The sequence below is a fragment of the Acomys russatus genome, chromosome X (genome assembly GCF_903995435.1).
Source record: "Acomys russatus chromosome X, mAcoRus1.1, whole genome shotgun sequence".
Classification (NCBI taxonomy): Eukaryota; Metazoa; Chordata; class Mammalia; order Rodentia; family Muridae; genus Acomys; species Acomys russatus.
The window spans coordinates 8,571,605-8,595,860 of NC_067169.1; the positions used below are offsets into that span (position 1 = coordinate 8,571,605).

Genomic DNA, 24,256 nt, shown 5'->3' on the forward strand with positions numbered 1-24,256 from the left:
AGAGGAGATAGGTAGGTCCCTGGAGCTCAATGGCCAGCTAAGCTAGCTTACTTGGTGAAGTTCCTGGTCAACGAGACCCTATCTCAAACAGAAGGTGGAAGGTGCTCAAAGTGTGGTACTCAAGGCTATTCTCTGACCTACACATATGTGTACACATACATGTATGTGCACAGCCCCACACATCTATACACATAGCCTTATATGGGTACACTCATAAACACTCACACACATATACATACATATTAATAAAAATAAAATACACTAGGGTTGGAGAGCTGGCTCAGAGGTGAAGAGCAATTACTGGACATGGATGCTGGGAACTTAACTCTTGTCCTCTAAAAGAGCAGCAAGTGTTCTTAAAAGCTAAGTTATCTCTCCAGTTTCCTAGGGATTGCACTTTAACAGAGTTAGGATATTACTTAAAACAAACAGGCATATTTTTATGCCATTTAAAAAAGTGCGCTTCAGGCAGGTGTGGTGGCGCGCGCCATTAATCCCAGCGCTTGGGAGGCAGAGACAGGCAGATCGCTGTGAATTCAAATCCAGCCTGGTCTACAAAGCGAGTCTAGGACAGCCAAGGCTACACAGAGAAACCCCGTCTCGAAAAACTAACTAAATAAATAAAAGTACACTTCGTAGCCAAGAAGTGATGGTGCACGCCTTTAATCCCAGCACTTGGGAGACAGAGGCAGATGGATCTCTGTGAATTCAAGGCCAGTCTGGTCTACAGAGCGAGTTCTGGGATAGGCAGAGCTGTTACACAGAGAAACCCTGTTTCAAAAAAAAAAAAGTACACTTCATGGGGCTGGAGAGATGGTTCAGAGGTTAAGAGCACTCACTGACTGCTCTTCCAGAGGTTGTGAGTTCAATTCCCAGCAACTACATGGTGGGTCACAACCATCTATAATGAGATCTGGTGCCCTCTTCTGGCCTGCAGAGGTACACGCAGGCAAAACATTGTATACATAATAAATAATAAATAAAAATTTTGAAAAGTATGCTTCATTATAGTTCTTGGGAAAGGTGTCTACTTACAAAGATGACAATTTCCCCTCACCAAATACAGAAATTTAATGTAATCATAATCAAAAGTCCCGTCTTGAGCGACTTGATTCTTTTTTGTTTTTGGAATGTTGAAGATGAAACCTAGGGCCGCATACACATGAAGCACATGCTCTACCACTCAGCCCTTTGACTCATTTGTCCATGTAATAAAACTCTATAAATGGTTAAATCAACTTTAAAAAATAAGGACTATGACGGAGCTATTAAGACACTGTATAAAACCATAGTATTGAAAACAAAAGGTTACTGTACAAGAATAAGTAAAGACATAAATGGAACAACCTAGATTATTCAAGATGGGTGGAATTTGTGCAAGAATGAACTATTTAGGAGATGGTACTCAGCAAACTTCCCACTATATGAGGGAAAACAAAAACAAAACCTACCTTACACCATATTCAAAACTGGATTCTAAATGAACTAAAGATGTGAATGCAAAAGTTTTTTTTTTATATATAGTGAAACTCTGTGATCTGAAATAGGAAAAGAAAAGATTCTGAAAACACAACTATAGCAAGAGCTGGCTATGGAGAGACATGCCTTTAATCTCAGCACTTGGGAGGTAGATTTCTTTGAGGTCGAGGCCACCCTGGTCCACACAAGTTCCATGACAGTGACAGCTTTGAGACTCTGTCTCAAACGGAGGAGGAGGAGGAAGAAGAGGAGGAGGAAGAGAAAGAAAAAAGAAGGAAGAAGCAGCAGAAGAAGAAATAAGGAAGAAGAACGAAGGGAGATAGAAGAGGAAGAGGAGGAGGAAGAAAGACAAAGGAGGAGGAAGAGGAGAAGGAGGAAGAGGAGGAGGGGGAGGAGGAGGAGGAGGAGGAGAAGAAGAAGAAGAAGAAGATTTGTTAAGAACAGGTAGTTAGGACACTGACGCAAGAAGATTCCCACAAATCTCAGGTCAGTATGGGCTATATGGTGAGTTTCAGGCCAAACGTGAATTATAATGTGAGATCCTGTTTCAACAACAACAAAAAGAACATTTTCTCTCTATCCTTGGTAGGAAGATACTATTAAGTAAAATGTAACAAACATACTTGATGTTGTCCTTGGCAGCAGTTAGAGATAAAACATTACTATACAAATGGCAACAGAGACAGCTAAAATATACAATGTTGAGTAATACGGAGTCCAGAAAACAAAAGACTGTAGCACTATGTAGTTTTTGAGAACTGAAAACAGACACTTGAGACACACTACCTATTTTAGAAGGATACATATTAAGTACAACAGAGCTGCTGCCTACAGAGGTGGGAATTGGGAATAAATGGAAAAAATAAACACAGTAAGAGGAGGCCTTGTGATGACTGATTTATTATAAAACGTATGTGGAATTGGAAAGCATGATTAATTTAAACCTCTGCATTCTGGGTAATTTAAAAACTAAAAGAAACCCACAAAGACTGAACCACCAGGCATATATAAGAGTTGTGTAGCTAAGTTTTCATATGGGACTGCTAACAGCAGGAGCAGGGGCTGTCTCAAGCAGCGCGAGATGGCTTTGAACTCCTGATCCTCCTGCCTCCACCTCCCAAGCGCTAAAATTAGAGGCACACATCACCATGTCCAGCAAATCTATTGTTTTATTTTTGTTTTGTTTTGTTTTTTGAGACAGGGTTTCTCTGTGTAGCCTTGGCTGTCCTAGACTCACTTTGTAGACCAGGCTGGCCTTGAACTAACAGCGATCCGCCTGCCTCTGCCTCCCGAGTACTGGGATTAAAGGCGTGCACCGCCACTACCCGGCCCAGCAAATCTATTAAGGAGACTGTGAGAGTTTGGTTTGCCTTCCTGGCCTCTCTTAAAATATGGTGGATAGGTCATTTGTTTCAGAATCACCTGGGGCAGTAATGTACCAAAGTGCAAAGGATCTTGTACTTAACACCTAAAATCTCTAAATTTTACCAAATATGGCAAATGTTTATCTGGTATTAGAGCTAAAGAGCAAACAAAACTTTATAAGTCCAGTGACATGTCACAATCTGTATTCCCAGCTACTCAGGAAGATGAAGTAGGAACATCATTTGAGCCCAGGATTTTGGGACCAGCTTAGACAACAGAACAAGACCCATCCCAAAACAAACATAAGGCATCCTGTATGAACTGGGTATAGTGGTACACACCTATCACCCCAGCTCTTAGGAAGCTGAAATAGTTCTAGGAAGTTGGCCATTATGAACTATAAAAGGAAACTGTCTCAAAACAAAAACGAACTCCATCCTCCCAGGCCTGGAAGATGGCTCTAGCAGTAAACTGCTTGTGGTGTAAGTATGAGGGCCTAAGCTTGAGCATGCAGCACCCATTCAAAAAGGCCAGATGTAGCACATGCCTGTAATCCCAGTGCTGAGGAAGGAGTTAGATAAAAGAGGCTCCTTCAGGCTCGCTGGCCAGCCAGTATAGCTAAGTGTGAGCTCTAAACTCAATGAAAGATCTAGTCTCTAAAAAAAAAAAAAAAAAAAAAAAAAAAAAAAGGCGGAAAGCCACTGAGGCAGCTACTCTGGCCTCCACATCCATACTGACAACAAACCCACCCACACATCCAGTCATGGTACATCAGGCTGTTTGGTGGTCTTCCTTGTATATCGCAAGACAATTTCTTACAGGGGAGACCTACAATGAATGTCTCATTCGCCTCTGCGTCCTCAGAACATCGATACACATATGCGGAAAACAGAGCACTCCTTTGCTGTGTTATGTCTTCTGCCTAGAAGTGCCTCTCAGCAGCATCCTGGATCAGTGCGCACGTCAGGGTCTGCCTATAATGACCGGGAAGGGAGGGAGTAGATAACTCACCGTCTTTCATACTCCATGTCTTGATAGGGTCCTTGGGAGCTGCTGGGGCCCCTCCTCAGTTGCTGGCTCTGTTTCACTTCCCAGCCACCCCCAATGCTGCCACCATGATCTGCCAGCCTGGGTGATGCCTCCTGCAGAGACTCTGCAGAGAATGGAAGGAAGAAAGGGGTCAAGGCAATTGGAGCAGAGAGGGCCTCCTTGAGTGACTGTCATTGTCAAAGCTCTCTACTGTCCTGAGCCCAGGGACATTGTTTCCCACTTCCTTGTGCTCCTGTGCATCCATACAGGAAGAGAGGCCCCTGCTTGGTTCTCTCCTTCCTTTCCCCACAAGCATGAGGCAAGCAAGACTCCACTGCCTTTATCTATGAAACAAAGAGCATTTTACAGAGATTTGGTGGGACCACTGGCTATGTGCACAAGGCTTTGCATTCTCAGACTAGTAGACAAATGAAAGCCATGGTTACTTGCTGGGAGGGGAGGCCAAGTGCTGAAAGCTTTGCCTAGATTAGGCCCATTAGTCACAGAAATAGGACTTCACAATAACTGGATGGAGATGTAGTTGAGACAGCAGAACACTCTCCCAGTATGTTCAAGGCCCTGGGGTCCCATCCCCAGCATCACAACACAAGTAGCAAAACATCAAAAAGACAAAACAACAACAAAAGACTTCACAACAATGGGAATCCTAGACTCCTCCCATGGGTCAAGATATCATTTCATCCTCCCAACAAGATGCCAGCTATATCCCTGATAAAGGCAGTCAGAAACCTTGAAAGGCTTTTGGAGGGGCGGGGGGGGGGGGCGCACGGCGGGGGCGGGGGGCTAACTTGGCAACAAGACAGCTGCCACCTCTCTGGGCTCCTGGCCAACACAACTCTGGTCCACAACACAGCAAGTGGCTCAGCCCTGATGTACAGTCAGGTCCCCAGGTGGATCTCTCCCCAGGGAATCTAAGGCTAAGCTTTCCAGAGGCAAAAAGGGGCTCCTTTCCCAAGTGGTTCCAAAATATCTTGTTCTACTGAGTAGAAGGGAGCAGTGTTACTTCCTGCAACTTTGGGGGCTGCCATGAGAATTACAAGTCCTGAGAGTGATGGGACCCAACCAGGGATCAGAATTATCCCTGACTCTCCAACTGCTAGGCAGTTACAGGACTTGCCCAACACTAGGTTGCCACCACTGCTTTTCTCCAAGTACACAGGGCACCTATTTTCTCTTCTACCTCAAACCGCGGGGAACCAGTTAACTGCTCCCAAGTGGGAAAAGAATCGCAACCAGGAACCCCAGTGGCTGAGAACCTGATACAAAACGCTCAGTGGCAAAACAGTGAGTTAAACAGTATCATACCGATAAGATACAAAGTTACAGAGGAGCCTCCCAAATAACCAAGGGCCAAGATCACAGAGGAATATTCAAAACACAATCAAACAGCTTCCCCTTTTAACACTTGGACGTCAAGTGTCGCTGATACAACTCCCAAAAGAATGAAAAACCATATATATATACACACACATTTAAGCATACATGTATACATTCGCTGCACCCCCCCCCCACAAGCACTCACTAAATAGATTGGGGTCGGTCGGTCAGTAATAAGATAGCTTCCTGATAAGGATTGGAGGTCAGATACACACCCCAAGGATAAAAACCAGAGTCACTTTCTCTCTCCGCGCTCACCACCCCCATCTCCACTACATAAATGAAGAGGCCACAGTCGGAGTATTTGCCCGTGGGTAGTTAAGTAACACAGGGCAGTCAGCGCACCCCTGCTCTAAGAACACCCCCGCGCGTTCCAAAAGATAAAAGTTCGGTGGAACAAACACAGTAAGTCACAGTACCCCACTCCCATCTGTCCCTCCCTTCCCCCAACCCTCGTGTACCCATCCCGTTTCCAAATCGCGCACGCGCTTTTGCTTTCATAAGAAAAAGCCGGGGTGGGGGACGACACCCCATCTCAGGTGTAGGCTGTGCCTGCATCCCTTAGCTCTGTGCGAATCCCGACTGTGCAGTTCAGTCCCTGTGCCTCTTCTATGTACATAGGCCACCATCAACACCCCGCTCCCTAACCTCGGTCCCCACGACCTGGAAAGGCGCTCACCTTCTCGGCCCGGGCTGTCAAGGGAGGGCTCCCAGGCATCACCTCCACCCGCCACCACCTCCTCTAGAACTACTAGTTCAACGGGAGCCAATGCATGCAACAGCCAAGTCCAAGGCTGGGAGCAAGAGAGAAGGAAGGGGGAGGGGAGACGCGATGCCCTCCCAAGGAAACTCAGTGCCGCCTCCTCCCAGCCGGCCGCAGTCACCAACACAAAATGGCGACGAGAAGGAAGCCGGCGCTCCGACCACCATCCACCTACTAAGGGAGCGCGCTCTGGCCGGCTTTGACGATTGGTTGCTGGCCGCCGTGGGCTGGCCCTGGCATTCTCTTATTGGCAAGCATATGCTACCGCCCCATTCCCTGTGAGAACAGCCCAGGAGTCCAGAAAAAGAGTAGCTATTGGCTACCCCTATGAGGCCCGCTTTTCAGAAGCTTGCTCTCCTTTGAAGTTGAAAGACAAGCGGAAGCTCCACCTCTTTACCCACAGGTCCGTCTAGATGTCATTGCTTTTTTTATGAAGGAAACAAACAGACCTATCACTCAAGACCAAATTTCTCCCCTCCTGAAAGGGTAAAGTTGATTCGATGGCAACACAGGCTGGGAGATAAAAAATAAAATAAAATTAAAAATTAAAAAATTAAAAAATAAAAAAGAAAGAAAAAAACCCTGCACCTTGCCACACTCAAAAACAAACTTAGACTAGAGATCTATTTAGCGAGGTAAGGGAGGAGCGACAAAATTCTCGCAGTGACCAACTGCAGCTGCGCACATCGTATTTCCTTTTCCCCTCCCCAGCCCCCATCCCTGCAGACTCGGTTGTACAAGCTGTCATGGCGGCCCGGCTGCTAAGTTTGCCTGCTCGCTGCCTTTCAGCGGCAGTGGCGGTACGAAGGCTACCGGCTGCCCGAGTTCGCTGGGAATCCTCCAGGGCTGTAATCGCCCCGTCCGCTGTGGAGAGAAAGCGGCAAAAAGAACCGACCATGCTCTGGCAGGAGGACCCAGAACCCGAGGACGAAAATGTATACGCGAAGGTGAGAAGGAGGGGAAAACGGGACGCTACAGGGGCCAATCTGGCACATGCAGGCCGGTGTCGAAGAGGACGTTCTCCGGCCTGAGGCTTGGTGCCGAGGACAAAATCTTCAGAGCTTTAGGAATTTTGCCTAGCTTGTTTCCCTCCTTTTTTGTTTTGCTATCTTCGGTCTAGGACTCCAAGCGGATTTTGCTTAAGTGGGCAGCGCCCTAAGCGCGTTAGAAACGCAATCACCGTTATGCTAAACTAAAAAGACACTCTCCGTGCTAATCTGTGCTAGATACTTTGTATCTATTAACTCATCTAAATTGTAATGTGGCATGACTTTGAGGTAGAAACTGTAACTGTTAAAATTATGTGGCTACGGATACATATGTTGCTTGTCCAAATCCGCATAATTTAAATAGGTAGTGGATATATTAGGATGTAGCCTGCTTGGTAACAGTGAAGCGGATATTTGAATTTAGGACTAACTGAATTCCTGTGCTTTATGACCAGCAGAGACTCTGGAGTCAGAAGCCCTGATTTCGAAATTATTCACTTGTATGACCTTGGGCAAGTAGTTTAATCTCTTGGTGCCTCAGTTTCTTTGTAAAATGAAATGGGACAGCTTAGAAAAAAAAAAAATAGGCCTGCTTCGTATGATGAAATGAGTCAGAATGGCCACAACAGCTCTTGCCACTGCAAAAGTACTCGGAATTAGAAAGTGTTTATTATTGCCGTTTCCATTTTACTGGAATAGTGTGAGGCTTATGCATTTGAAAAGGCCTAGTATATAAGTACTTCATCAACACTAACCTCTGGTTGAGGGCCTTAATTGATTACACTTGGTGCTATAGAATAAGTGGACCCATAGGATATTGCCAATAGCCAACCTTTTTTTTTTTTAACCTTTATAAATAGCACTTTCTGAGGGTGCAATTTAGCAGACAGGGTGAGTACTCCCAAACAAGTAGATGAGGCCAATTATTCCTTTGGAAATAAAGTCAAAATCTTGGATGAGGCTATGGGGATGGCTTCCGCGATGATTTGATTTGGAAGAGGGGCTTTCTAGGCAGTAGGGGCAGCAAATAGCAAAGCCCTGTGGTGGGAAGGAACTTCACTTCTCCTAAGACTAGGAAAAGGGTTTTAGTGAAGGATAAGAGATTGGTTAGAGGTTAGAGGGCAGATTAGGGACCAGGGCATGCAGTGAATGCCAGCATGTACCTTTATGGAGCAGCAGGAAGTCCTCATTAACTTTTCCTTCTCCTCAGAACCCAGACTTTCATGGTTATGACAGTGACCCAGTGGTGGACGTCTGGAATATGCGAGCTGTCTTCTTCTTTGGTTTTTCCATCGTCCTGGTCTTTGGTACCACCTTTGTGGCTTATTTGCCTGATTACAGGTATAAGGGTTTTCCGAGAGAGTAGAGTTGGGTAGGGGCAGAGGCAAGGATAGAGGCTGGAAAAGTCTCTCAGTGGCCAAAATCTTGGCCCTGTCCTAGAGGGAGAATGGGGTGCTGAGGTGGGGAACCGATATCTAGTGAGGCTCCCTCATATCAGACCACACCTCTTGCTGCTTCTAGGATGGGAGAGTGGGCCCGCCGGGAAGCTGAGAAACTTGTGAAATACCGAGAAGCCAACGGCCTCCCCATCATGGAATCCAATTGTTTTGATCCTGGCAAGATCCAGTTACCAGAAGATGACTGATGAATTACTGAGCAGCTCTCTTAAAGAAGCACTACTTTGCCCACCCTCTGCCTGTCCTTCTCCTGGTTTCTCAGAACATTGTATTAAAGGAATTGAAAGTACGACTGGTCGCTGTTGCTTTTTTTAATGGAAGAGTATATGTGAGGGAGAGTGTGACAGCTTTACAAGGGCCACTGCTGCCTTTCTTGATTGGTGGCTGTGTAACACTAAGGTTTGGTGGCTTTAGTGCTGCATTCCTGTGGATTGCATAGCCAGGGTATGTGGGGCCTCTTGGATCTCAGGGGGGTTGCTGTTAGGAAGTAACCAAAGTTAGAGTCATGTGAGGCACATCTGGTCTGTACAGCCAAGATCTCTAAACAAACATATCTGGCACGTAAGTCTTCAGCACAGTAGCCTGAGCTGCTTTGAGCAGTGCTTCTCAACCTTCCTAATGCTCCAGCCCTTTAATACAACTCCTCCTGTTGTGGTGACCCCAACCATAAAATTGCTTCTGTTGCTACTTCATAACTGTACTTTTGTTGCTCTTGTGAATGGTAATGTAAAATACTGGGGGAGGGAGGTACAGGGATAGAGGTTTGTCAAAGGAGTCATGACCCACAGGTTGAGAACCACTGTCTTTAGAAGAATTCAAGGCCCTTCTGGATGGAGATACAGCCCAGAGGAAGAAATTGACAGCAGCCATGTATGCAAGCAAGCTACCACACTGTATGACCTTGCTATATTTAAAGATGTTGCTGGGACAACCTGTGGGTGAGAGCGGCGGCTTTCCATCGCTGAGTGTGGGTATTTAGCTCCCTGCTTTCTCTGGGGTTCCTGGATTCTCTGCTTCTGTCTTGTATATTGCAGAGCCTGGATGCTTCTGTTTTCCCTTCTACTGTAATTCTAGATGGTCTCTAACTTGACATACATCTCAGGGCTGGGGATGAGCTCAAGGGGAGAGTACTTGCTGACTATACTATAGATTCCATCCCAGCACCACATACTCAAAAAAAATTGTTTCTTCCTCTTCTTCCTCCCTTTTTTTCTCTTCTTCTTTTCTTCTTATTCTCCTCCTCTGCCTCCTCCCTGCACCTCGTTTTTTCTTCTTTATTTTGCAAGGCAGGATTTCTCTGTGTAACATCGTTAACAGCCCTGGCTGTCCTGGAGCTCGCTTTGTAGACCAGGCTGGCCTCCAAGCCAGAGAGATCTGCCTGCCTCTGCCTCTGCCTCTGCCTCTGCCTCTGCCTCTGCCTCTGCCTCTGCCTCCGCCTCCGCCTCCGCCTCCACCTCCACCTCCACCTCCTGAGTGCTGGGATTGAAGGTGTGCACCACCTCAGCATGGCAAGATTGTGTGTTTCTATTTGCCTGCCTTTCTCTCTCCCTCTTGTCCCCCTTTCTCCTTCTTTCTCCTTCCTCCTCCCTCTTCCTCTCTCACCATCTTCATCCCTGATATAAGCTGTCTTCTTGCTGTTATCTGTTGGTCAGTCCTGTGTCTGCATATTGCTTTTTTCCAGCATTATGAAAAGCTAGCCAGCAAGTAAGGAGCTTCCAGTTCAGTGTCAGCATAATTTCCTGCAATCATAGAATGAAGTGTCTTCAAAAAAAACTTACAGTTTAGTTCTGTTGTACAACCAAGAGTAGTAACATGTATTGTTTTGGCCAATAACTAGTAAGGCAATAACCCACCCATGACCCTGAGATTTTTGTTTAGCAACCTGTAGTTTCTGAGAACATTTTTTTCCACCCATGCACTGTACCTTCATTCAAACTGTTTGCTTTTTTGAGGTATGGCCTCATAGCTCAGGCTGAGATAAAACTCATGTAGTAGCCAAGAATGACCTTGAACTCCCAATCCTCCTTCCTCTACCTCCAAAATGTGTATTACCATGTCTGATTCAGTCAAACGCTAACCATTATTTTGAATAAAATTTATAGGCACAGGCTTCTGTAGTATATTTCTCATTTATCATCATGGGTGTCAATCTGTGCTTTACCAGGCAATAAGGCTTCTAAGAATTTCACAAGTGTGCCTGACCCTTATGCCCCATGTAATTTCCCGTGCTTGCTCTTTTGGTTCTTTCTCTCATGTTTTTCATACATGTTTCTAAATTTGTAAAACATTTTATATAATCTATGTAATGAAATCTTTTAAAAAAGTATGTCGTGTGTGTGTGTGTGTGTGTGTGTGTGTGTGTGTGTGTGTGTGTATTTACCACAGAGAACAACTTGCAGAAATTGTTTGTTTGGTTTTTTTTTTTTTTTGCCATGTAGTTCACAGGGATGAAATTCAGGTCATCAGGCTTGGTGGGAGGAACCCTACTGAGTCATATATCACCTGCTCTACACCATTTTACAAAGGGTGGTCATGATTATTAAAGGCGCACTACTTACCATTCTAAGCAAGTGCCAACGATCTTAGGAATCTGCTCCTAAGAGGATAGTTTAAAAAATTTTAGCAAGACCCAATACAAGATTCCATTGCTTGTATCATTTTTCTCAAAAGATCAGTGTTAGATACAATGGCTTGGGTGGGCTTATTTTAGTTAGCTCTCCTCCACAATGTACAATCATCTTCCATGAGTCTTTTCACCTTATTCTAGCGTATACCACGGGACACCATATGTCTCCCTACCTCCGAAGGGCTAAGTGGAGCTGGTTCATGCTGCATTGACTAGCTTGGGGCCAGGGGACATAGAGGGGCCCCAAGCTGGATAAGCAATCTCCTCTCTAGCATACTTTAAAAGTTATTTGATTATTTTTAATTATGTCTATGTGTGTTCAAGCAGGTGCTTGTGGAGTCCAGAGGCATCAAATTCCCCCCCCCAAAGTTAGAGTTACAGGTGAGCCACCCAACTGGGTGCTGAAAATGTATTTGGGGATTCTCTTCAAAAGCATTTCAATCTCTTAGTCATTAAACCATTTCTCCAGGCCCCAGCATACATTTTAAAAGATATTTTTATATGTATGAGGATTTTGTCTGCATATATATTTGTGCACAGCGTGCGCAGTGCTCAGGTAGGTCAGAAGAGGGTATTGATTCTCTGGAACTGGAGCTAGGTGTGAGTGGTCATGTGGGAATTGAACCCAGGTCATCCAAAAGAGCAGAGCCAGTGCTCTTTAACTGCTGAGCCATTTCCCCAGCCCCACCTTTTTTTTTTTTTTTTTTTTTTTGAGACCGAGTCTCTTGCTACGTAGCTCTGGGTTGCCTAGAACTCACTGTGTAGACAAGGCTGGCCTTGAACTCAAAGCGAGCCGCCTGCCTTTGCCTCTGCCTTCTGAATGCTGGCATTAAATACATGCCACACCCTCCTAGCCTCTTTTTTTGTTTGCTTGTTTTTGTTTTTTGTATGTTTGTTTTCATTTTTGTCGTTGTTAAGATGGTTTCACTCTGTAGCCCTGGCTGTTCTGGAACTTGCTATATAGACCCAGCTGGCCTCAAACTCACAAAGATCTGCCTGCCTCTCCCAGTATAGTTTCTTACAGACAGGCAAGAAACGTGCAGTTAATTCTAGGTAAATCTAATAGCCTACTCTTGGAACAAGCCATGTTGAAATTGCCTCCAAAGATTCTACACCCTAGGATGACTTAGCTTCAGTTGATTGTCTGTTCATCCCCAGAGGAGACAGTGCAACTGTTCCTCCCAATTTTATCATTGTCATGGCTCTGGCTGCTGAGTGAGTATTGCATCGACTTTTCCTGGGGAGACAAGAACAAGCATCTTACCTATTCACTCCAGATAGTTCACCAAAGACAAACTGAGGAAGCCCTGAATATGTGAAGTCTTGAGTGAATGTGTGCTATTTACATGGCCATGACTATACCAAGGACCCCAAAGCCTCAGACCCATGGGAAAATGGCAAAGCCTTCCCCAAGCTAGGGTCAGGGAAATGGCAATGGCTTCCCTCCTGGTCCAAGTGCAGACGTTAATAGTATCTACAGGGCTGGAGAAATGGCTCAGAGGTTAAGAGCACTGACTGCTGTTACAAAGGTTCTGAGTTCAATTCCCGGCAACCACATGGTGGCTCATAACCATCTATAATGAAATCTAGTGCCCTCTTCTGGCCTGCGGGTATATGTGCAGGCAGAACATTGTATACATAATAAATGAATAAATCTTTAAAAAAAAATAGTATCTACAAAAAACCAAAAATGTCCACCATAGCTTTCTCCTCACTTCCATATTGATGGCCTGAAGACTCCTACCCTACAGAGACTGCTCCTACTAAGATTAGCTAATCCTGTCTTCTCCATCCAACTATGTCCCATAAACCCTGCCTCCTTGCTTGTCTGAATGTAATAATCCCATCTCTCTGTTAATTCTATTTAATAAGCATGCTCAGCTTACTAGAGTGCTATGGTTCTTCTACCAGAACCCAGACCACCAGACCCCAGCTTTTCTGTGTGTCTGTGTTTGTCTTTTCTTCATTACACTGCTGCCCAGCCAGGTCTATCACTGGAGCCATGCGATAGACTGGAGAAACATCTCCACCCAAATCCAGCTTGGTGAACCTGTGGGCTTAATTGGGGCTACTTACAGGAATATGCATGAGGGTTTCAGCTGTTCTCATTTTAGGACAACAGTAGCAACTCCATGCCTGGAGGACAGCATTCCACAAAGATAGAAATTCTAGAGGGGTGGGTATTCAGGTGCGTGCCCAGGTGCATTCTACTCAAAGCAGTGCTCAGCATATTGTATGATTGAACATTTGGTCCTTCATTACTTCTTAGCCTTTTGGCTAAGATAAAGTGCTGTATCTATTCTTTTATAAAAAAAATATTTTATTAATTTATTCATATTACATCTCAATGGTTATCCCATCCCTTGTATCCTCCCATTCCTCCCTCCCTCCCATTTTCCCCTTACTCCCTTCCCCTATGACTGTGACTGAGAGGGACTTCTCTCCCACCCTATATGCTCATAGGGTATTAAGTAGCCGATGGACAGGACATTCTTCACCATTGAGTAGAGAGTGGGGACTGACTTTCACACAAACTCTGGTGCCCCATATTTAACCACGCCCCCTTGATGGGGAGGCCTGGTGACACTCAGAGGAAGGATAGCAGGTTACCAAGAAGAGACTTGATACCCTATGAGCTGTATCTATTCTTAATTAGTTTACTATCTGACATGTCCTTTATCTGAGAAAAATAATTTTTCTTTTGGAGTAGGGAGTGGAACACCTTCCTCTGTTCACTCCACACATGAATGTGGCATTACGGGATCCTTAGGAATGGTGCATTCTTTTGGAGGATTTAAAAAATTGTTATGTTGCCAGGTGGTACACGCCTTTAATCCCAGCACTTGGAAGGCAGAGCCAGGCGGATCTCTGAGTTTGAGGCCAGCCGGTCTACACAGTGAATTCCAGAACAGCAAAGGCTACACACAGAGAAACAGCATTTGTTGCAGAATATTTGATCCCATTATGAATTGAAAAAACCTGTTTGTTTGGCTTGTTTTGTTTTTTGTTTTGTTGATGTTGTTTTGGTGTGGCTTAGCCCTAGCACACGCCTTTAATCCAAGAGCTTTCTGTACACAGGATTAAATAAAGTTAAACCTTAGGTCAAGAGGTGGAGCAAGAAACCAGCTGACAGGGAGTAAACAGAAAGGAGGGGCATTGAATTGAAGGGTATTTAAGACAGTGTGGAGAAGAAAGGACTTTTGACTCTTTCCTTCAGGAATGTGAGCTGAGCAAGAAGGTCAGCTGGGTGCTTTCTCTGCTTCTCTGAGCTAGCAAGTTTTCACACCAGCATCTGGCTCCTGAGTCTTTATTGATAAAATTGAACAACTGTGATTTTTTACTGTTCTAAAAACTACATTTTGGTCAAACAACAAACTAACAAATAAATAGTAGGTTACCTGTGTAGGTGACATTGGTCTATCTATGACTTTTTGGCTTATAGATCAAGAATGAATGTCTTCCATTTTCTCAAACTCTGTTTCATCAAATTCTAAGTCCTTGAGAAATTTTCACTCTAGCTATACTTAAATCCTAAACTCCAAAGGCTTCCGTTATGACTAAATCCTACAATTCATGCCCTAGCCCCTTCTATTCTGGCTGCAAAGATCACTTCCTCTTTCTTGCTCATTGCAGCCTAGTCACACTGCTTGCCTGTCTTGGGCCACTGAATTAAAATATACTTATAGGGCTGGGGAGATATAGGGCTCAGTTGGTAAAGTGCTCGCCATGCAAGCACAAGGACCTGAGTTCAAGACCTAGAACCCAGGTTTAAAAAAAATCTGGGTATGATGGCATACACTTACAATTTTAGTGATGGAGAGGTGGATTTCTGGTGCTCCCAGGCCAACTAGGCTAACCTAATTGGTGAGATTCAAACTAGTGAGATACCATGACAACTCCCGGGGAATGATACTTGTGGAGATATATAAAATAGTGGACACTTTCATCCACTACAGCTTTAGCTATGAAGAGGTACTTCATCTATGGCTCTAGCAATTTTTTTTTTTTTTTTTTTTTTTTTTTTTTTGGTTTTTCGAGACAGGGTTTCTCTGTGTAGCCTTGGCTGTCCTGAACTCGCTTTGTAGACCAGGCTGGCCTCGAACTCACAGCGATCCGCCTGCCTCTGCCTCCCGAGTGCTGGGATTAAAGGCGTGCGCCCCCACGCCCAGCTGGCTCTAGCAATTTTAAAAAGGGGCATGGAAAGCCAAGTTCCCAGTGGACTGTCAAGCTGACACTAAACATTTTTTTTTCTTGTTATGTGATCTACCATACTGATTTAGTGGTGGAAGAGGAGAGGAAGAATATGGTCAAAATACATGATTTGCTTGAAAGACGTTGTCTGTATAAAACACAACACAACATACAGTGAATATATATCAATTAAAAAGTGAACATTTCAAATAAAAAAATTGTTACATGTTCATTATGGAAAAAGCAGTCTTCTTGCTCTGGTGATCAAAGTGCAAAATTTCCCAATACACTTAATTTTTTAATGTACATGGATGTTTTGCCTATATATGTGTCTGTATACCATATGCTTGCCTGGTGCCCACAGAGAACAGAAGAGGGTGGCAGATTCCCCCAGAGTTACAGGTGGTTGTGAGCCTCCATGTGGGAGCTGGGACTCCAACCTGGGTCCTGAAACAGTGGGCAGTGCTTTTAACCCCTGATTCATCTCTCCAGCCCTGCCAGAAACTTTTTTCAAGGCAGGTTTTCACTATGTAGCTCAGTCTGGCCTTGAATTCTGTGATCATCTTGCCTCAGCCTCCCAAGTACTACAGTCACAGATATATGACTCTTCAGGCTCAGTTAAAAATAATAATAATACAATTATATTATTTATTATTAATAAAATATTAATTTATTGTTATTATTACACTACTACTAGATTTTTTTTAGTCAGGGTTTCTCTGTGTCACAGCCATGGCTGTCCTGGACTCATTTTGTAGACCAGGCTGGCCTTGAACTCACAGAGATCCACCTGTCTTTGCCTCCCAAGTGCTGGGATTAAAGGCATGTGCCACTATGCCTGGCTCAGTAAAGCAAGTTCAGAACACCCAAAGCCACACAGAGAAACCCTGTCTCAAAAAACCAAAACCAAACAAAAAACCCTCCCCCACCCCAAAAAAAAACCAAAAATGACCAAAGAAAAAAATGGAATTTAATGTAGAGAAAAATGTATATACAGCTCATTTTCATTTTACAAATTAGTCATACCTATGTGACTAGCATTCAGATCAAGAAACAGAACAAAAGGTTGACCATTATTATTACTATTATTATGTGTGTGTGCACAAGTCTATAAGTGTGAGCACATGCATACATGAGGTGGCTGGAATGTGGAGGTCAGAGGACAACTTTATGGAATTGATCTTCTCATTCCACTGAGGGTTCCAGGAACTGAACTCAGATCACCAGGCTTACATGGCAGGCACTTTTGCTTGCTGAGACACCCTGCAGGTCTACTCTTCTGACTTCTAAAATATAGACTACTTTGTCTGGTTTTGAACTTCCTATAAATAGGATCACATTTTGTGATCAGCTTCTTTCTTTTTCTTTCTTTCTTTCTCTTTCTTTCTTTCTCTTTCTTTCTAAGATTTATTATTACGTATACAGTGCTCTGCCTGCATGTACTCCTGCAGGCCAGAAGAGGGCGCCATATACATTACAGATGGTTGTTAGCCACCATGTGGTTGTTGGGAATTGAACTCAGGACCTCTGGAAGAGTAGTCAGTGCTCTTAACCACTGAGCCATCTCTCCTGCCCGTGAACAGTTTCTTTCATACAATGCAGTGTTTGTGAGATCTATTTATGTTGCTATATACATTGGTTTTTCTTTCCTTATTGCTGTATTCTATTTCTCTGTACAAACATCATACTCCATGCAAATGTTGCTGGCCATTTGGGTTAGTTTTTGTGTGTATGTATTAATAGTAATTCTGTGCTGGAAATGGAACCAACGGCCTCTTATATGCTATGAAAGTGTTGGACTTCTATGAAAATTCTTTTTTTTTTTCCTGATCCAAAAGGTGTTGGTTTTGCCTTGTAATTGGTGTCAAAGTGGCTCATCCCAGTGTAGGTGGCCCTCCTCCCCAGCAAACAGGAGTTGGGAATGAAGTCTTTTATGTTGCTATGGCCTCCACAAAGCTCCAAGGAAATCCCTTGTAGTTCTGAGACTTCATAGGAATCCTACAACGACCAGGTAGAGGGAAAGGAGGAAACCCTGAGTCAGTGAGAGCCTGAGTGAATGTGTATTTTGGCATAGGCATATCCTGTCCAGAACTCTGAGACCAATTGGCTCATGGTAAATTGGCAAAGCTGTTAGCCATATGGGCTTGGCTCAAGAGAGATACCAAATCTTTCCTGGAAGTCTGAGTCTGAGGGTCTATGAATGATAGTTCAGTGTGTGCAACTCCACCTTCCCTCTCTAGGAATTTTACACCCTGAGCCTGCTTATGTACAGAGACCTCCTACTGAGACTTGCTAGCTCCTCCCAGTATGCTATACCTGAGGTTCCTGGTTGCAGCAGTTAGCACTTGCTCCGAACATCACTGTATGTATGTCCTTTCTTTCTTCATTCCCTCAAAGCCCAGAGCCAGGGTTCAGACCCAAGCTTTGCCTGCCAAGGTAAGAGGCAGTGACAAGAGAAGAGTAGTCGCAAATTAGAAGGTTGGGATCTGAGAAATGCCATCCATGGGCCTGCTTAACTTTGGGCTGCCATGTGTGTGATGGAGAAGGAGGCATGAGATTTCCCCCTGTTCTCCAAGGGCTCCTTGGGTAAGCATAGTTTGATTCTACCAAGGGTTCACCTGAGAGAGGAGCAGGAAATTAGTGCGGTCTGGCTACTTCACAAGGTACTGGTGGCTTGTGCCCTGTAGCCCAAACTACAGGCAAGTGTTCCAACAGGCCAATGATAGAAAAGAAAGACTTGGGGGTGCTTGCTGAAGCCACACACAACCTAGAAGGCAGGGGGCATCTCTTGTAGCTGCATCAGTCATTCAGGACTGCAAGACTAAGTTTGGGCATCTTACAATGGCTTAAGGGTGAAGGGGCCAAAGACTTGGCTTCTGGGGCTGGAGAGATGGCTCATCAGTTAAGAGCGCTGGCTGCTCTTCCAGAGGACCTGGGTTCTATTCTTAGCACCCACATGGCAAGTAAAAACTGTAACTCCAGTTCCAGGGGAATCCAATGCCTTCTTTTGGACTCTGTATACACCAGGCCCACATGTGCTGAACAGGCATCCATGCAGGCAAAACACCCATACACCTAATAAAATAATGTTAAGAAGATTTGCCCGGGCATGGTGGTACACACCTTTAATCCCACCTTGGGAGGCAGAGGCAGGCGGATCACTGTGAGTTCAAGGCCAGCCTCGTCTACAAAGTGAGTCTAGGACAGCCAGGGCTACACAGAGAAACCCTGTCTCGAAAAACAAAACAAAACAAAACAAAACAAAACAAAAAAAGACGATTTGGCTTTGGCCAGCCTTTAGTGAGAAGGCAGGGAGTTCTCAGAAGATCAGGTAGTAGGAGGCTCAGGCAGTGCATGGATGGCATCATGGTCAGTAGCCCCACTATCAGTGTCAGGGATCAGATCCCATTACCCGAGGATAACTGTAAAGATGTTAAATCCTGAGAATAAGGTCAGCAGATGGCCTGACCTCTAGAGCCACCAATCTGCCAGGTGCATCACTGCTAGTGGGACTGAGAACCCTGAGATGCAGAATAAAAGCTGCTTTCTCTCTTCCGCCTCTTTCCTTCCATGGGGCATTAAAAGCTAAACAGAATTTGGAAGCACTGAGTCTGGTCCTTCAATCTAGATCTTTGTGCAATGTTTGCTTTTTTTTCCCCTTCCCCAACAGAAGTTGACAATAATCTTGTGTCTTAGTTAAGAGTTTCTGTGGTTGTGAAAAAACATCATGACCACAATTGGACAATGTGCAGAGGGAGACTATGGAGCACTCAGTCTTTATCAAACTCTTTCCCTCAAGGCTCAAGGAGGTTCTACTCAGAAAAGGAGGCAGAAAGATAAGAGCCAGAGATGTTGGAGGACTTGAAGGAAACAGTATGTTCCAGATGTAACAGGATGGATACATATATGAACTCACAGATACTGTGACAGCACACAGAAGACTGCAGAAAGCAGATCGCTGTGAATTCAAGGCTGGCCTGGTCTACAAAGTGAGTCTAGGACAGCCAACGCTACACAGAAAAATCTTGTCTCAAAAAGAAAAAAAATCCCAACATGAAGGGGAAGTGAACACAAAGACCCACACCTTAGCAAGAAGCAATAGCTGCTGGGAAAGGGAAAATCCATTTTCTTCAATGGAGTGTCACTGGGTGTAACTGAAGCACTCCAGGGCAGGTTTCATGCCTAGGAGCAGTTGCCAACACAAAATGAACTCCATGTTTTTTTTTTATGTGCTTTTTGTTTTCTTTTGGTATCTTATTTTTCTTATCATTTATTATGATGTTGCTTGTTTTGATTTTTAGTTTTTGATTTTTTTTTCTTTTTGAGAGGGAGAAGGAGGGAGGAAGGAAGAAGGGAGGGAGGGGAGAGAGAGAAAGGGAGGGAGGGAGAGAGAAAGAGAGAGAGAGAGAGAGAGAGAGAGAAAGAGAGAGAGAGAGAGAGAGAGAGATATTTGGGTAGGGTAGGTAGGATCTGGGAAGATTTTGGGGGTGGAGAATGGATATGATCAAAGTAAACTATATGAAAAAAAAAAAGAAAGAAAGAAAAAGCTGCCATGAGCAAAAGCCCTCAAATCATACTCCATTATTGTCTTACTTAGGGTTTCTATTGCAGTGATGAGACACCATGCCCATGGCAACTCTTTGAGTTTTTTAAAATGATTTTTATTGTATGTGCATTGGTGTTTTGCCTGCATGTATGTCTGTGGGTGTCAGATCTTGGAGTTACAGACAATTGTGAGCTGCCATGTGGGTGCTGGGATTTGAACCCAGGTCCTCTGGATGAGCCATCTCTCCAGGCCCCATGACAACTCTTAGAAAGGGAAACATTTAATTTGGGTCTGGCTTACAGTGTCAGGGGCATAGTTCATTATGGTCATGGCAGGAAGCGTGGTGGCACACAGGCAGACATAGTGTTGGAGAAGGAGCTGATCCACAGGCAGCAGAAGAGAGACTACGAGGCACACTGGTTGTTGCTTGAGTATATGTGACATCAAAGTCCACATCTACAGTAACACACTTCCAGCAACAAGGCCACACCTCCTACTAGTGTCACTTTCTATGGGCCAAGCATTCAAACACATGAGTCTGGGGCAGGGCGGGGGGTGGGGTGAGGGGGAGGCGGTCATACCTATTCAAACCACCACAATCCTTGAGAGAAGTCAGGGCAGGAACCTGTAGATAGGTTCTGAAACAGAAGAAACGGAGAAACACTGCTTACTGCCTTGCTCAGTGTGGCTCGCTCATTGTGCTTTCTTGTACAACCCAGGACAGCCAACCCAAGAGTAGCACCACCCACGATGAGCTGTGCCCACCCACACCAACTGTTAATCAAGAAAATGTTCACAGACTTGCCTACAGGCAATCCACAACGAAAAAAAAAAAAGAAAAGTGGGGCCAGGTAGTGGTGGCGCACGCCTTTAATCCCAGCACTCAGGGGGCAGGCAAATCTCTGTGAGCTCAAGGCCAGCCAGGCCTACACAGAGAAACTCTGTCTCTAAAAGCTAATTAACTAAATTAATTAATTAAAATAAAAATAAAAAGAGGAAAGTGGCCAATTCTGTGGTCATTTGACAATTGGAGACCTAGCTGAATTTCCATTTTGGGGGCTTATACATTGTTTTGTCCCATGGAATAGACGTAGAGGATGACAAGACCGAGCTTCAGGGTTACACTGAGAAACCTTGTCTCAAAAAACAAAAGAAAGAAAGAAAGAAAAGCTGGGTGTGGTGGCGCATGCCTTTGATCCCAGCACTCAGGAGGCAGAGGCAGGCAGATCACTGTGAGTTCGAGGCCAGCCTGGTGTACAAAGTGAGTCTAGGACAGCCAAGGTTACACAGAGAGATCCTGTCTCGAGAAAACAAACAAACAAACAAAAACAAAAACAAAAAAAAGAAAAAAAGAAAAAAGAAATTCAGATACATAAATACAAGAGCTTTTTTAGTGAATTTAAGGAAGACAAGTGACATCTACACATTGTGATTTCAGGGTTCCCCAAAGAAATCTATATAGATATGAGCTGGTAGGCATCATTCACAACCACTTTTTATGTATTATAAAATGTAAAAAGGCCGGGTGTAGTGGTGCACCTCTTTAATCCCAGCACTTGGGAGGCAGAGGCAGGTGGATCTCTGTGAGTTTGAGGCCAGCCTGGTCTACAAAGTGAGTGTGGGACAGCTAAGGCTACACAGAGAAACTCTGTCTCAAAAAACCAAACCAAACCAAACCAAACCAAAACAAAAACAAAAACAAAAAAAGTATAAAATATTGACATCTGTGAACAAGGTGTTTTCAGTGGTAATATGATTCTACCTACACCTTGAAGACAAATATCATCATAGTAGAGTGGACGAGAAGCACTTTTAAGGGATATGTGCAGTTAGGACCTGAGAATTCAAAGCCTGGAAAACAATACAATTTTCTGGACCTGGAGCCCAGGAGCTTGTGAAAGTGAGAACTTAAGACAGGACATGTGCCTTCAGACACAGATGCACTTAACCTACATTATTAAATCCATTCAATGTCTTGGTGAGATTCTATTGTGTATTCACACTGAGCTGAACACCTCAGGTCCAAATGTGCACAGAAGGATATTGTCTCTTCAAGAAGCCCACAATATGGTAGGACAGACAGGGCCACAAATAGAATTGCCACACTTTGTAGATACAATGACTTTTGACAGGCTGGAAGGGAGGGTGGGATGAAGAAAAACTCAACAAAGGAAAGACAGATTTGTGAAGAACAGAACCAGAAAGACAAGCCAGCTTTTTACTGGATATATAGCACAGATTGTTTGGTTTGTAATGACTATGCACTTGGCAAGCTGCTGTTTGTCTTTAAACTCCCAAATACCTTATCTTCACATCCCAGATTTCACTGTTTGTTTATGAGCTGGGGTATACCGTAGTTGCTTCCTTTCTCTTCTTCTTCTTTCTTTTGTCTGTCTTCTTCTGGTCTTCTTCTTCTTCTTCTTCTTCTTCTTCTTCTTCTTCTTCTTCTTCTTCTTCTTCTTCTTCTTCTCCTTCTTCCTCTTCTTCTTTTGAGACAGGGTCTTATTTAGCCCTGGCTGTCTTGGAGTTCACTCTGTGGACCAGGATGGCCTCCAACTCAAAACCTGCCTCCCAAGTGCTGAGATTAAAGGCATGTGTCACCACTGCCTGGCTTTAGTAACAGTTTTAAAAGAAAAAATTCACAAATTTCGTCACATTTTCTGCAATTTAATCCCTTTAGATTCTAAGATACATGTGTGAATCCTAACAGTTGGGCCAGGAGAATCAGCTTTCATTACATGGAGAGTTGAAAGCCAGCCTTGTCTACATAGAATCTTGTCTCTAAAAGAAATTCAGAGCTGGGAATGGGGTCGCATGCTTTTAGTCCCAGTACTCTAAAGGCGGAGGCAGGTGGATCTCTGCGTTCAATGTCAGCCTGGTCTACAGGGCTACACCAAGAAACTCTTTCTCAAAACAAAACAAAACAAAATAAAGCAATCAAATAAACAATTCATTAACTTTTTTGATAATTGAAAATGAACTTAATTTCATATTAAAGCGGCCCCGAGAATATGTTAAGTATTTCCGAGACATAATTTGTTTCAGCAAACCCGTAGAAGTATAAATAAAATTCAGCTAAAGTAAAAGTAAATTTTCCATGTAGTAAAATATTTTTGAGGAGCTGGAAAGATATGGCTCAGTATGTGCTGTTCCAGAGGCCCAGAGTGCTGTTTCCAGTCCCTGTATTGGACAGCTCACAATCATCTTTAATTCCAGCCCTAGGAGATTTGAATTCCTTTTCTGACATCACAGGGTGCTATACACACATGGTACACATATGCACACCACACCCACAATTAAAAACAATAAAACGTCTTTAAAACAGGCTTTTTAATAGCTTTAAATGATCCATGAAGGACAATGGCCTTTAAAAGAAAAGCAGTAATCAAATAAGGTATACAATAATGGTATATGACTCCAAAATTGTAGGCCTGGGTCATCTATTTCTAGTAAAGAAACATTTAATTTGGACAAGTGTTGTCAATATAATTGATGTGAAGATCCTGTTTAGATACAATCAAAAAGGCCAAGGTGTTATAATATAAGAAATGCCACACAAGCCACTCAAGCACCAATCTCAGTGAGATATTGATAGTTTATTAGAACACTACACCCCCAAACTGTTCATGACCAGGGACACAGAAAGAACTCTGGAGCCTAACTGTGACATCAGTCTGCGTCTATGGCAGGCTTTTTATAAGAAAAACTAAGCAAGTAACAACCAGGGAACGAAACCACAAGCAGGTAACAGCCAACAAAACTGTAACCAGTTAATAACCAGCTACCAAAATCACAACCATGTAACAACCAGGTATCCAGGTGTACGAAGCAATATTACATCATTTTGACTGGACAAAGTGTTTCTAACTGACCTTTAATTTGGTGGTTCTGTAGTTGGGGAACTTTACAGAGTGTCCAGGTAACAAAGTACACAAAGTCTGAGCAATGAAAGCATAGAGACATAATCATTGCAAGACAGAGCCTGAAAACTGAAACTTAATTTCACCTTATAATCAAGATAAAGACTAAAAGCCAATATTGCTACAATTATGCTACATTAAAGGCTGAAGCAAATCTCAACAAAGGTTAATTTTCTTTATCTGTAGGTAAAGGAAACAATTTCCCCTGAAATCACTGAAAACCAATGCACTAGAATATTAAAATGCTTTCTTCTTTGGATCGTAACTTTTAGTATCTGTATCTTCTTTTTCTTGAAGTGGGGTCTCAAGTATCCTAGGCTGGCTTTAAGCATCCCCCAAAGCTAAGGATAAGCTAGAATTCCCCTTCCCCATGCCTATACTTCCCAAATGATGCGATCACAGGTGTTTATAATGACATGCAGCCACTATCTGCATTTTCTTCCGCTCATTAAACACTTCTGTCTTCTGGCCCAATCAGCAAGAAAACAAAACA

The 24,256-nt window shown here is 43.8% G+C and overlaps 2 protein-coding genes across 10 annotated transcripts in view; one reads left to right on the forward strand and one right to left on the reverse strand.

Moving 5' to 3' along the window:
- Nucleotides 1-6,222, reverse strand: part of Rbm10 (RNA binding motif protein 10) — a 33,619-nt gene extending 27,397 nt beyond the window's left edge. For 5 of the 9 annotated variants that reach the window (XM_051141126.1, XM_051141127.1, XM_051141130.1 and 2 more), the window contains exons 1-2: nt 5,951-6,092; nt 3,856-3,997 (exon numbers count right to left, since the gene is read on the reverse strand). In XM_051141126.1, the coding sequence (XP_050997083.1) occupies nt 3,856-3,872 (17 nt within the window). In that variant the 5' untranslated portion in view covers nt 3,873-3,997; nt 5,951-6,092. Of the gene's footprint in view, nt 1-3,855; nt 3,998-5,919 lie in introns of those variants that run through there. The other 4 variants (XM_051141132.1, XM_051141128.1, XM_051141131.1 and 1 more) reach the window with 4 other exon arrangements.
- A 511-nt stretch (nt 6,223-6,733) lies between these two features.
- Ndufb11 (NADH:ubiquinone oxidoreductase subunit B11) lies at nt 6,734-8,769 on the forward strand. Its single transcript, XM_051142025.1, has 3 exons — nt 6,734-6,981; nt 8,234-8,364; nt 8,545-8,769. The coding sequence occupies exons 1-3, from the start codon at nt 6,781-6,783 to the stop codon at nt 8,666-8,668; spliced, it is 456 nt and encodes a 151-aa protein (XP_050997982.1). The 5' UTR covers nt 6,734-6,780; the 3' UTR covers nt 8,669-8,769.
- The last annotated feature ends 15,487 nt before the right edge of the window (nt 8,770-24,256 follow it).